Source organism: Mandrillus leucophaeus, unplaced genomic scaffold, assembly GCF_000951045.1.
Source record: "Mandrillus leucophaeus isolate KB7577 unplaced genomic scaffold, Mleu.le_1.0 Scaffold68, whole genome shotgun sequence".
Taxonomy (NCBI): Eukaryota; Metazoa; Chordata; class Mammalia; order Primates; family Cercopithecidae; genus Mandrillus; species Mandrillus leucophaeus.
In genome coordinates this window covers 2,428,833-2,443,411 of record NW_012107363.1, presented here as the reverse complement: position 1 = coordinate 2,443,411, position 14,579 = coordinate 2,428,833, and the positions used below count along the sequence as shown (strand labels likewise).

The 14,579-nt window shown below is 56.5% G+C and overlaps 1 protein-coding gene across 1 annotated transcript in view; it reads right to left on the bottom strand.

Annotated features, from left to right (window-relative positions):
* The window catches only part of SORCS2 (sortilin-related VPS10 domain containing receptor 2), a 408,600-nt gene that overhangs the window by 79,091 nt on the left and 314,930 nt on the right, over positions 1 to 14,579 (bottom strand). Inside the window, exon 7 of the mRNA XM_012002189.1 lies at positions 5,995 to 6,068. Coding sequence (XP_011857579.1) covers positions 5,995 to 6,068 — 74 coding nt within the window. The remainder of the gene's footprint in view (positions 1 to 5,994; positions 6,069 to 14,579) is intronic.

Here is a 14,579-nt window from a genome sequence, read left to right as displayed (position 1 = left end):
GCCACTCCCAAAGCAACATCTTTTCATCACACAGGTTGCTTCCTGGCTTTACACAGCACTGTGCATGAAATAATGCAGTGAAGGGATAGTGGTGGGGAGGAGGAGTACAGTTGCCCCATCCTCAGTGCAGAGCCTCAGCTGGAGTCCACACCTGCCCTGGCCCCTTTGTCCAAGGCCCTCCCCTGTGCTGTCACAGACTGTCCACCTGCATGGGGCTGCCTGGAGGTGGAAAACCTCACTTGCCCTCTTGGACACTCTCCCCTGGCTGTTCCGGTAATTACTCTGGCAGCAATTCTGCCTTGAATTTATACAGTACTTGTCCTCTCAGTGCTGAAGAGCCAGGACAAGGCTGCTGCTCCGGGTTGGCAAGTCTGAAAGCCTCGCCTTTGAGGGACATCCAGCCATCCATTCACCACCTGGCTCACAGGGGTTCTGTGAGGGGCCAAGCCTATGAAGCACCTGGAATGAGGCCTGAGAAGGGACAGAAGACATGTCCCACGGTTGCAGCTCCACAGGCTGGTCCTCCAGGGAATGCAGGGATGGGGTCCAATTTTGGTGTCACATCCAGCATATGCCTGACTTCCAGGGGAGTGCAGATTTTTTTTTTTTTTTTAATGAAAGGAACCTTAGTGAGGATCTGGTCCAGGGTTTCTCAAACCAAGCATCACATCCCATCTCCCAGATTTCACCATCTCCACGTGCCCACTGAACTGTCATCTACCTGCCACTTTCTTCACACTAAAAACTGCCACCTGCTTTAGCCTTCTGCGAAGCAAGACTCCCTGGGATCTCCTGGATTTGGCGGCTGGTCATGTTTGTTATCACACACATTCCAACTAATATGACTGTTAAAGTCGCTTACCCATTTACCACAGCAGTCCCTCTCATGGACCCTTTGCCCAAGAGCAAGCTGAGCCTCAAGATGAGGAAGTCACTTCCTGGTGTCAGTGGCCACTCAGCGCTGGGGGCAGGAGCACCCCCATAACCGGCTTGCAAGTCATGGAGATGTCTCAGGCAGAGTGCCCAGTCCCCCCGTGGCCTCTCCCCATCACTGACAGTTTCCCACCCAGACTTGGCCCCATTTGCTTCCCAAACTTCCTCCCAACCTGCCTGGCACCAGGATCCCCATTTGCTTAACCTTCTCCAGGGACCAGGTCCACCCAAGTGGCCCCAGGTGGACAGGGGACATCTATAAATGGGTTTGAATGGTACAGACCCCACAGATGTGCCATGTGGCGGGAGCCAGCTAGGACTCCCCCGTAGTCTCTTGAGATTTCAAACACAGGGGCACCAGCATCAATCATTCTGACCCTAGGTAAAGAGATCTCCCTTTCAAGGTGGAGTGTTGATTTCGGCTTTTGTGAATAGACCGTTTGTAAGCTCCTTGGAAAGGAGGTCTCAGGCCTGACATTGCTCTCTCCTGAATACAGACAGGCATTGTTCCCTTCAGCAGCAGACCCTCCACCAGCAATATGGAATTTTAGCCTCATCATCCATCATCTGTGAAGCAGGGCAACGACACCTGGGGCACAGGCTCCCTCTGCCCTCACTCATTCACTCACCCACTCACCCAATCACAGACTCACTCACTCACCCGCTCACTCATTCAGTCATTCACTCACCCAATCATAGACTCACTCACTCACCCGCTCACTCATTCAGTCGCTCACTCATTCAGTCACTCACTCAGTCACTCAATCACAGACTCGCTCAGTCACCCACTCACTCATTCACTCACTCACTCAATCACAGACTCACTCATTCACTCACTCACTCATTCACTCACTCACTCAATCACAGACTCACTCATTCACTCACTCACTCATTCACTCACTCATTTGCTCAATCACAGACTCACTCATTCACTCACTCACTCATTCACTCACTCACTCACTCATTCACTCACTCAGTCACTCATTCAGTTACTCAGTCACAGACTCACTCACTCATTTAACCACTCAGTCACAGACTCACTCACTCACCCACTCACTCCTCATTCACTCACTCATTCACTCATTCACTCAGTCATTCACTCATTCACTCAGTCAGTCACTCATTTGCTCAATCACAGACTCACTCATTCACTCACTCAGTCACAGACTCATTCACTCACCCACTCACTCATTCACTCACTCACCCACTCACTCATTCACTCAGTCATTCACTCACTCACCCAATCATAGACTCACTCACTCACCTGCTCACTCACTCATTCACTCACTCACCCACTCACTCATTCACTCACTCAATCACAGACTCACTCATTCACTCAGTCACATTCACTCACTCAGTCACAGACTCATTCATTTAACTACTCAGTCACATTCACTCACTCAGTCACAGACTCATTCATTTAACTAGTCAGTCATAGACGCACTCACTCACCCACTCACTCATTCACTCACTCAGTCACTCACCCACTCAGTCACTCACTCATTCACTCACCCACTCACTCAGTCACTCACTGAGTCACTCACTCATTCACTCATTCACTCACCCAATCACAGACTCACTCACTCAGCCACTCACTCATTCACTCAATCACAGACTCACTCAGTCACTCATTCACTAATTACTCACTCACTCAGTCACTCATTCACTCACTCACTCATTCAGTGACTCACTCATGCACCCACCCACTCATTCACTCACTCATTCATTCACTCATTCAGTCACTCGCTCACTCATTCATTCACTCTTTCATTCTCTCAGTCACACACTCAGCTATTTACTCATTTATTTACTCATTCACTCATTCATTCATTCTCTCACCTACTCACTCATTTTTCACTCACTCATTTATTACTTCACTAACTCATCACTCACTCACTCATTCATTTCCTCACTCACACTCAGTTATTTACTCATTCATTTACTCACTCAGTTGTTACTCATTCACTCATTCATTCATTACCTCACTAACTCATCACTCACTCAGTCATTTACTCATTCATTTCCTCAGTCACTCACCCTATAAATTCATTCATTTACCATGTTTGTTCCTTTAGTCTTTGCTCTGAGCACTTCCCACAGCCATTTCTCAGTGTACTGGCGAAGGCCCTGGGCTAGACACTGGTGTACAGGTGGCCTGAGGCCTGGTACCTGCTCCAGGCCCTTCAGTCATGGGTTTTGAAGACTCTCTTAGATTCTGCACTTACAACATCTCAGATAGAGCCCCACTCCCCGCAGGAGATGGCAAGCCTGACACACAGGCCTTCTTGCTTGTCAAGGTCTCCACTGCTTAGAAACCGCAGGCATGTGAGATGGCCCGGGGCAGGCAGTCCTCAGAGAGTGAGTGTTTTGGGGGAGGTGGGAACTGACTTTCACCCCATTTGTGCTGAGGGCAGCTCCAGTGCAAATAGTTCTGTTAAGCCCTGAAAGGTGTGATAACCACTGCTGTAGTGGGGAGACCTCCACCTCTTCCTTCTATGGACACAGGCCCTGCCACCCCTGTGCCCTGCACCAGGGCCAGGCCCTGGAGCTAATGGAGAGGGAAGCTGAGGCTCCCCCTGGGTGAGTGTGGGGCTGAGCAAGGAGGCAGATGCAGGAACACCCGGTGAAGCCCAGGCCGCCAGACCACCCAGTAGAGTGGGTAAGGGCCACAGGCCACAGCCAGAGGTGGACCGAGGCTCAGGGCTGCAGCTTGGGGGCAGCAGGACCTAGAATGTGGGCCCAAGCCTATCCGAGCCTCACTTCCCCGCTGTGACATGAGACCTAGATGCATGCCCGAGCCTCAGTTCTTCCCTGTGACGTGAGGGGGACCCTCACGGGCTGCTGTGGGGATGCCGTGGAACGGTACGTTCAGAGCCTCCATGCGCTGAACAGGGGACACTCAGTATTCAAAGCAGGGTGACTGCGGGGCAGCTGCTGTTATGATTCTGTTCTGGGGCGTGGAGAGACTGAGGGCAGGTTCGGTGGTGGGGAGCAGGCGCCCGAGGCCCTATTCAGAAGGCAGCAGGTATCAGGGCACCTGGAGCTGCTTCCTCCCGCTTGCAGGCCCCTCTAATGAGCTTGCTGTATAGCCTCGCAAAACGTTAATGAGGCTGAGCTCAGACAGAACACGGGGCTTTGGCAGTTCCCGCTGTCAGTTCAAGGACAAAGAGCTCCTTGGAAATGCTGTCCAAAACAGCATTATTCACCGCTTACAAGGGGAGGGGGGCATCCCCACCACTGTCACCATGCTCCAGGAGAGATCCCGGGGCCATAGTGGCCAGTGTCTGCTGGGATTCCCTCGAATAACAGCAGGGAAACTTGGGGGAGGAAACAATTTGATTTGCCTGAGATAATAACACGTTTGAATTATCGCCAGTTTCCTTCTGGGCGCTGTGGGTCGGTGACTTTCTCTGGCTGGAGAGCTGTCCATGAACCCGGCCTGGCCTGGGAGTGAACAGAGCTCTGCCCATTCCCCAGAGCGACCCGGCTCCGAAGTCCCCCCTCCTGGCTCTGCTCCCCACCTCTGTGAGTGCTTAGGCCCAGGCGTCCCACCGCAGGGCAGCTCTGGCTCCTGACGGTTGACAGCAATGACAAGACCAGTGATGGATGGCGGTGCTCTGGTTTCCAAGGGAAGGACCGGGCCCTCCTGTGGGGAGCCCGCAGACAGACAGCCGTCGCCTCTCCCCATGAGCCAACGGTGTGTACACCAGCAGTCGGCATTCCAGAGGAAAAAGCCTTCTTTCAGCCTGTGGGGTGGCCAGGATGCCACAGTCTGTGTGACATTACAGACGGCCCTTGCCCACTGTGCAGTCAGCAACTTGAACTTCTTAATAATTTTGTCTTTAATTGGAGCTTTGGAAGGGAAGGCTGAGAGGCAAGAGAGCATATATAGGGCTGATAGCCCGGGTTCCGTCTCCAGCCCTGTGCCCTCGGGACAGGTACAAAGCCCTTTCCATGTGTTTTTCTGTTGGACAGACCGGGCTGTGGCCTGCGCAGGAGCCTGTGCAATGGTCTGTTCCACACGTGGGATAAGAGAAAGGCTAGCACTGTGTGTGTGTGTGTGTGTGTGTGTGTGTACACACACAAGAAAGAGGGATGCCATGGAATCAGCACATGAAGGAGCAGTGTGCGTCTGGAAAGGCAGTGTGACCAGAAGGATGGGCCGTGGCCCCAGCAGGAGAGTGGCGAGCTTGAGCTCTGAGCAGCTGCACTGGCTCCTGGCCCCGTGCTGCCCCCTGCGACCTCGGGCAAGCCCTCCTCTTCTGCAGCCCTCATGGACACATCCCACAGACATTTCTCAAGGAAAGCCGAGTGCCCCTCGTGCAGTGAGGCTGGGGTGCTGCCCAGGTGGCACACTGAGAGGCTCCCCTGAGGATGCACTCAAGAGGCCAGTACCCACCGTCTGAACTCAGAGGCCCCAGTGGCCCTTTGCCTGGGATGGGAGTCTCCTTTCTCTGGTCTGGCTCCCCGGGGTGGTGGCTTGTCTGGGGTATGACCCCAAACTTATCCTGCTCATTGGCACCCAGCAGGCGCCAGGAAGGGTGACAGGTTGAGCAATGGGAGGGGAGCCCAGGCGTGGATAAACAGGAGAGCAGGGCCAAGGCAGGCTGGGTCAGCACCCACGGGGTCTGTTAGTCAGGGGCTGAGTTGGGGCCTGGGGTTGGGTGGGGAGCATAGAGTGGTGGGCCGGGGACATGTGGACGTCAGCACCTCTCTCCCCTGGGGAGGCTGTGAGGCTCGGGGAGGGAACAGCAGTGGCACAGGGCCACATAGCTGGTTCGTGAGTAAAAACGTGGCCTGAGGGACACCAACCCCTGGACTCTACCATTTCTGATACCACCCACTGCAGAGCAGGAAGAACGACTAGGGGGGTCCCCTGGGAGGAGGAGGGTATGGGGCTGCAGAAAGGGGCAGTGGATGGTGGGGACCCAGTCCCGGGCTGGGGAGGGTCCAGAGGAGGAAAGGGAACTGCGGGCCCCCGTCGGGCTCCCAAGGATTTGGGGGAAGTGCTCTCAGCGGAGCTGCGGGCCCCATGGGTTCGGGGTGGGGCAGTGCTCTCACCAGAACACGTGGTCTTTGGTCACTCGCTCTTGCAGAAGTGTCCACTTTTTCCCCAAGTCAGATGACACGTAGAGCTTTAGGGCAGAAAAAGGAGAAACAAAAACTTGGTCAGGACGTCAGGAATCAGCTGCTTCTGAGAGACGGAGATGTCCCTGACACAGTGCATCCCCCAGGAGAAGTCAGCCTTGTCCAGCGGACACGTGGAGGCGCTGTGCTCATGTTGGGGTGCAGACCAAACCCCACTGCCTCCAGGAGGAACCATTCCTGTCCCCAGTCCAGCTGACAGGAGCCGGGAGATGAGGCTCCCCAGGATGAAATCCAGAGGGGTCTCACGGAGGAGGTGCGTCTGAGCCTCGAAGCTGGGAGGGGCTTTATAATCCTGTGTCAGGATGCGAGGAAGGGCGTTTGGGAGGAAGGAGCCACGTGTCGCCAGGGCTGGAGCCGTGAACGGACAGCAGAACAGGACACAGCAGTGGCCCCGGGCAGGGGTGTGGCATCTGCTGCAGGGGTCAGTGCAGGTGCAGGTGGGCTGGGGCCTGATACCAGGGCCGGCCTCACAGTGTGTGACCAGTGCCACAGCCCAGGGACCTTGCTCAGAAGGGCCCCACACCTGGGGCTTAATTCTCTGCAGCCACCGACCTGAACTTCTTAATAATTGTGTCTTTAATTGGAGCTTTGGAAGTGAAGGCTGAGGGGGCAACAGAGTGTGTGTAGCGCTGATGGCCTGGGCTTCCTCTCCAGCCCTGTGCCCTCGGGATGGGTTCTCAGCCGCCTGTGCCCATGGTCCTATCTCCACACAGTGACCACCACGGACCTTGTCCCTGGTGAGTGCCAGGGCCAGGCCTGGGCCCAGGAAGGGGCAGGGGTGGGCGCCCTGAGCACTGTCTTGAGGCCAGCCCTGAGGGCCTGGGAGGGTGTCCCTGTGAGCCGGGGAGCACCATGTTAAATGGCTCATAAAGAATATGGTGACAGGCCCAGAGAGAGAGCACAGAAGAAAGGAAAAGCACTTTACCTGATGGTCAACATTTTTCACTTTGCACTGCACCCCGCAAATGACACAGCTGGCCCTGCCCAAAACCACCGGCCAAGACTGGATAAGATGAGGCGCTCAGGGGCTCCGTGGCCAGACAGTGTTTCAGAGAGCCCACACCAGAGGCTGTGGGTGGAGGCAGGGAGCCCTGAGGAGGCCAGGCCTGGGCCCAGCTGGGGGCGGTGGGAGGATGGAGAGGAGGACAGGGCTTGAGAGAGGCCTGTGCAGGCAGCTTGACAGGTCCTCTGAGGGTGAGCAGAGCAGAGAGGGTGAGAAGGTCCTTGGATCTGTGCCCTGGAACCTGGGAGGAGTGAATGGGGCCAGGGGTACTCAGGTCTGTGCCCTAGACCTGGGAGGAGTGGACAGGGCCAGGGGTACTCAGGGAGCCTACTCCTAGACCTGGGAGGAGTGAGCAGGGACAGGGGCGTCCTCGGGTCAGTGTCCCAGGCCTGGGAGGAGTGAATGGAGTCAGGGGGTCCTCGGGTCAGTGCCCCAGTCCTGGGGAGAAGGGAAGGGGCCAGCTAGTCCTCGGGTTCACAGCCAGGGCTCTGGCCTGGGGATCTCAGGTAGAGACAGGACCTTGATCAAGCTGTGAGTTTTGGAAATGCCAGGTGAAGTTGCCAGGGCCACGGGCAAGGCCCAGAGCTCCTCCCCTTTCCATGATGGCCCTTGGGAAAGGGCCTCCCCTCCTTCGTGGAAGAGACAGTCCTGGAGGGAGCCGAGATCTGCTCTGGCAGGAGGGAAGCCAGCTCTCCGGCACAGCGGCCTGTGGGCTGGCGAGGACATCTCTATCAGGGCACTCCTCCTGGCCACACCAAGCCCCACCATGCCAGGCTCTTCATAGCTCCATTCTCCATAGGAGAAACTGGCTATGGGTGCTGGAAATGCTACCCCAAATGTGGCATCTTGGAAACTGAGAAAACACCAGAAGCAGGAAGCCTATTCTCCGTTACCTCCCCTTTCTTCCCTGAAACAGCCCCTAAACCGAGGAAGGGCATCCCCCGACCTTCTCCCACCCTCTCCCGGAAGACCCTCATGTGACAGGTGTCCTGCTCAAGGCCCAGGGAAGGAATGCCGCACCAGGACGCTGAGAAGACGCTGGACACACAGCTTTGCTAAGCCCCACTCCCTTCCCCGCTGCCCCTCATCTGATCACACCCCTTTCCCTCCCATTGCACTTCTCCAGGACCAGCCTCTGTCCATCAAACCTAAGCATAAAGCATGAACTTCCTGTCTCTTTGGGTCTTCATTTCGAACACTCCCATGTCACAGGAGACGTAAATTACATGAATGTGTTGTGCTTCTGTCTGGCTCCTGTCTTTTGCAATGGAGGCCTCAGCCATGAACCTTGAGATGGGTGGGAAAGGAGCTTCCTTTTCTCCCTCCCCTGGAGCTCAGTGAGCAGGGGTGCTCTCTGAGGCGGTGGTGCTGGGTATGTAGCTGCCCATGACCATGATGGGCGCCATAGGCAGCTGCCACACTCCGGAGGCCAAGAGGAGGCAGGGTTCTATGTGTCATCTGACACAGGAGAGCCGGGACGGGTCCAGCAGGACAGGCAGGGGCTCAGGGGTCAGGAGCTGTGACTGTGCCCGGGCCACCTGGGCACTTGGGCCCTGCAGCCTGGGGTGGCAGCTGCTGTGTGTGCAGCCACTCCTGGTGGACCTGCCTTCCTTGCGTGCTGCTCCAGCCCTTCCAGTGCCTCCTGTGTTCAGCTCCCCCGGTGGAAGCTCTGGATGGGCCCCTGGTTTCTTCCCCCACTGAAGGCCAGCATCTGGCATCAGGCCAGCATCTGAGGGGTGTGGGGGTTTCGGCAGCAGAAGGAAGCCAGAGGCCATTCCAGGAGGAGGGAACAATCAAACACAGGCCCTGCAGCTGGAGATGCTGAGCACACAGTGGGGCTGGCTTTGGGTGCTGGCCCCCCATGGTGCCAAGGCCAGTGTCACCAGCAGGCTGGGCTGATGCTGGGGGAGGGGACAGAGCTCTGACTTCATCCCTTAGGGCTGGGGAGTTAGAGAAGGGTTTTAAGCAGGCAGCAAGAGCTTCCCTCCCTGGTGTATGGCAGAGGCACGTGACAGCTGTCACCGAAGCACGCCTGAGAGTGATCCCATGGCCTAAGAAGAATGTGCCTTCCGAGTTCCCAGCTAAGGAATCCGGGAGTGGCCAACCCCAAGACTCAGCCCTTACCCATGAGGAACAGGCCCTGGCCCATCCCTTGGAATGCAGGCCCTGCGGGGGTCGAGGTCCTCTGTTCTGGGTTGGGTGGAGGTTGCTAGGGGGAGGGTGCGGAGGGAAAAAGCTACATAAACTGAGACTTCTTACAAACAGGAGCAGCTCTCCTGTCCAGCCCACTGCCACCAGACTGTCCCTGCATGTAACTTCCTCCAATAAACCCTGTGTCTCATTCGCTGTTTCTGGGTCTCTTCTGTGGCCTCTTGGGCACAGTGCCATTCCTGCTGGAGTCAACAGGGGCCTGGCACAGCAACTGGGAAAGGCCTCTGCTCACTCCGGAGGAGATGAATGGGATGGCAGAGGGGCCTCCTGGAGCCAGTCTGACTTCCTCTTCTCTCTCCAGAGTGGCCAGAACAATCTCCTAACAGCAATGCCAGGAAGCCTGGGCTCCCGTCCTCACCTGGAACCAGCTACCTGGGCAGGCCTAAACTGGCTGACAATCCTCATCCTCACTCAGAAGATTGGATGATTCAGCTGGATCACGTGCTTTGGAAGAGTCTAGCCCATGTCTGACATGCAGTCCATCCACAACATGCGTTTGCCTTTCCCCGTCCTGGACAACAGGAGACTCAGTCCCTTTTCCCTTGCCTTTCCTCCGACTCCGGCTCAGTATTCATTTGCATTTCAATACGTTTCATCCCTAAATCCCAGGTGATGAGTGAACACAGACATTGGGGCTGGGCCAGCGATTCTATAACTGATGTCCCCAGTTCATCTTTGATTTGTGTTATGTTTTTGCCAGCTGCCCTTCTGGGGGAAGGGGCTGTATTGGTGCAATACGGCCCACACTGCATTTATCAGGGGAGGATGGACCACGTGGGGTTTAGGGGATCCTTTGCACCCCAGTAGCATCTTACGCTGAAATCCTTGTTACTGAAGCAAAGCTCAGAGCCCACCGTGTTTTGTTGCAGATTCAGGCGTGGGCCAGGAGAGGGCGCTGGCCGCCGCACAGGTGTGGCTGAGGGACGAGGCGGGCTGGGCTGGGCTGGGCTGGGCTGGGCTGGGCTGGGAGGGGAGAGAGGGCTGGACAGGGAAGCGGGGACCCAGGTCTGCAGAGCTGGCATCTACCTCCGTGTTATGGCCGCTGAGTCAGTTCCTTGCCTCAGTTTCCCCATCTATAAAATGATGCCCCAGCTGTAGCGTTTCAAAGGGGAGAGTCTGTGAGTCTAGGGTTCTTGGGCTCCAGCAGGCCTGGCTCCACTAGCACCCACCGTACACAGCGGGAGACCTTGCGTGCGTTCCAATGCTGTTCCGAGCCTCAGTTTCACCACTTCTTAAAACGGGAATCGGCCTCTGCTTTGAGGGATGTTGTGGGATCATCCAGGCACGTGGCAAAGCAGTTGCACTTGCCACGCACACAGCACGTTCTGTCGTGATCACTGCCTGATAACACCCGTAATAGCAGGATCCGCTCCACGTGCGAGCACCAGCCGGGCCCTTTGCCTCTCGAGGCGCCCCCACAACATCGCTAGGAAGTAGATGCTTCTAAAAATACCTCGTGCAGACGGAAGATGGAGGCTCGCAGCAATTGAGTGATTCGCCCAGGGTCACCCCCTGTCAGACCTGCACTTGAATTATCTGTGGTTTGAACGCACTTCTCTTTATTCCTTCTGTGATCAGGGTCTGTCTAGAATGAATCATGTGAGCACAGCAATTTCCATCACTGGCCCAGGAAGGAAGGACGGCTCAAGTCAACCACTCCACCCAGATTCTCCATCGGCATAACGGGCACAACATTCACACTAATAGTGGCCACATCTGCTGGATCAGATGCTGGCACGACTGACTTCTTCAGTGCCACGTGCTCCTTTTCTGTTTCCACGTGTCCTTGTCATGGATGCTATGTTATGAGGAACAAATGACATCACGGATGTCACTGCTGCTGCAGACACCGCTGCTGCCACTGCTGTTCATCAAAGAAGGATGTGCAGAATCTCAGAAGGGAAACGGGTGATCAAGCCCAACCCTGTGCAGCCCTGCCTCTCAGCACAGGCAGGTGTGCCCCCTCCTCCTGGAAGCCCACCTGGGCCTAATCACCCTCTGCTCCTGACCCAGCCTCCAAGCCCAGTGCCCAGGGCCTTTTCCTCTCTGGGTTCCTGTCCTCGCCTTCCTGCTGCCATGTCTAATAAGTCACCATGCTTCAGACGCAGTTGTGTACCCTGCACCAGCTGCACGCTGCACCCCTCTCCACCCAGGGCCATGGCCCAGCTGGGCCACACCGTCTCCATGGACCCCTGCTCCCAGCCCTTGGTCCTGCAGCTGCAGAGTACACCTGGTCCTGCCACTCTCCACACAGACCTTCCAGGAGAGGCGTGGCCTCCAAAAAAGCCCACGCCCTCATGTGATTACACAGCTCTCCCGAGGCCACTGGACCCCCCTCTGGCTGCCATCCTGCTCACTCCCTGCATGCCCCCACCCCAGGCACATTCGGCTCAGGGCTCACTCACACTTGTGGCGCTAATGTGTGCACAGGGTCCTCTAAGCATCTGCACCTGCTGTGCCCTCTGCCTGGAATGCCCTTCCTCATCCCCGGCCGGTGTTCAAGACACAGTTTAAAGTCACCCTCTGGATCAGGCATTGCTAAGGCCACTGGCTCACAGGCCCTGCTCCTTCTATTGCAAAGCCAGGGTTAGAGCTCTGTCTGTGAAGTCAGAGTCTGTGCCTAGGGCCCAGGTGCCAGAGAGGACGGGGCTGCAGCGCCTTTGTCCACCACACCCTCATGTCCTGGTGCCAGTGCCAGCGCCAAGTGGGACTCAGGGAGGGATCCCCGGGCGTGTCCCCTCGTGCTATGCTCAGAACCCTGGTTCTCTGGCCTCCAGCTCCTCAGATCCAGGACATCCTGTGTCTCCTAGTGCACTCCCATTGCTCCCCAGGGCTGCCCTGGCGCCTGTCCCTGGTTTCTAGCTTCTCTTCCTCCACCATGGCAGGCCCAAGCTCACATTCTGGGCTCTCCCACCATGCAGAGGCCAAGCCCCTTGGCAGCCCCCTCACTCCCCGCCTGCCCTCAGTAGACTCAGCAGTTTCTAACCCGTCCCTCATCACCTGCTCTGCGCCCCCATCTTCATCTAGGAAGGAGACCCCGTGAGGGCAGGGGCTGGTCCGTTTTGTTCCCAGCGGTTGCCCCAGCTCCTGAAACCTAGGAGGCCCTCTACAAATACTCCCAGGCAGAGGAAGGCCGGGTCTCAGTTCCGAGGTCACTGCTGCCTGGGGGCGGCATCAGGCCCACTTTGAGGCTCATGCCACACATACCCCTTCCAGGATCCTCTCCTGCCAGGAAGTGACTTAGGCCCCATTTCTGCCCTGATGACCCCTGATTCCTTGACACCCTCTCCAGGTCACTTCCTGCCTGCACCACCTCCAGCTTAGCAGGGCCCAGCAGGAGCTGGCTCCTGTCTCAACCAGCTCTGCTCCCCCAGCCTCCATGTCTTCCTCCTCCTCCTCTTTGGTCTCAATAAATGGCCTCCCTCCTTCCCATCATACACCAGGTCCTCCAACCATAATCCCAGAGGTGCTCACCACCCCATCTGCCCCACCGTAAGCAGAGCCCTCAGGGGCCAGCACCCCATCCCATCTCAGGCCACCCCACTTCCCCACACCACCTCGGCTGCTCCTGCCTTCCCCAGTCTCCCATCTCGGAAACTTCAGCGATGAGACACTATGTAAGCTACCGCAGTGAAGCTCAAATGCTCAAGCTGCCAATTAGCCGGTCCTGTAGCAGCAAGGCTTTGCCACGGTTCACGCTTCAGAGCCGAGATGAACACACCCGGAGTGCTCATGCAGGGCCGCCCATGGCAGGATCCCCGCGGATGAGCAGATCAGAAGAACCAGCCAAGGGCTGAGCCCACTGTAAGACTGGCCAGGATGTTGCCCAAGGAACCACGGCCAGGAGACTGCAGGTGTGAAACGTAGCAAACCCTGGGCGGCTGGCGAACCCCCCTCCTCATCCTCATCAGAACTGGATCTTCCTCACACACAGCCTTTATTCTCTTACCAACAGTGGATGAATTCCTGAGCTCACCTTGAAAACTACAGACCCCACCACTGTCGCAAGTGCAGTTGCAGCAAATGTCCCCTCCCTCCCTCTTCCCCGCAGCTGGAGAAAAGCAGACAGGGCCCTGCATCACGGAACTGTCCCGGCAAAGGTGCCTCCACGGCGTCTTCAGGGATGAAGGCTGCGCCCGTGACCCTGACCGTGAGCGATGAGAAAGGCGGCTGTCTGTGTGGTTGTCTAGCAATACTTTGCGTTCCGGGTACCACAAGTGAAATCATCTGTCTCTTCAACAAGCCTGGGAGTTCACTTCGTTAGGCCACCCTCCTTTGCCACTACCTGCTTGGAGAAAGCACCCACGATTGCTAAATTGTCTTAAAGAAAGAGGTTGAGAGTCTGTCTTGCTCAGCCCATCTAAACCCCAGCTAACCCGACTCCCACGGTTGCCCAAGCCCAGCCATTTGGATTGGGGGCCCCTTCCCCAGCTTCCTCCCACCCTGGGCTTTGGCTCTGTTGAACTACGCACTGTGATCTAAATCTGCTTTTTCGCTGTCTCGCCTCCAGGCCTTTGTGCAAACCATGCCCTCTGCCTGGAACATTCCTACATCCCTCTCATCCCCTGACTACCTTCTGTTTTTCAGGGCAGCCTCATTCCCAGCTCCACATCTCTGCAGGTAAAAGTCTGGGTCACCCGGCCTGACAGCCGAGGCCCTGAGTGATTGCCCTGGGCCCTGTTTTCACCAAACCCCCTCTGGTGTAGCATAAGTCACACTCCCCCAACAGGATGCACCCTGATCCCGAAACACACATGTGCCTCCTGCCCTGGGTTTTTGTCCGGGATGTTCTCTTCACACGGGATACTGTATTAGCCGACACGGGCTCTTCCATAACAACATACCCCAGAGGGTGCGGCTTAAACCACAGAAAGATTCGCACACCGTTCTGAGGCCAGAAGTCCAAGATCAAGGTATCGGCAGGGTTGGTTTCTCCCTCCTTGGCTTGCAAACGCCACGTTGTCCCCCGTCTGTATGTGGTCTTCCCTCTGCCTGTCTTTTTTTCTGTGTCGTTTTTGATTTTTTGAAAGAGTCTTGCTCCGTCACCCAGGCTGGAATGCAGTGGTGCAGCTGTGTCTCTCTGCAATCCTGAAACTCCCGGGCTCAATGGATCCTCCTGCCTGGGAGGGTGTGTGTGCGGCACCACTCCCGGCTGTCTATGTCCTGATCTCTTCTTACAAAGACACCAGTCAGGCCGGGCGCGGTGGCTCAAGCCTGTAATCCCAGCACTTTGGGAGGCCGAGGCAGGTGGATCACGAGGTCAGGAGATCGAGACTATCCTGGC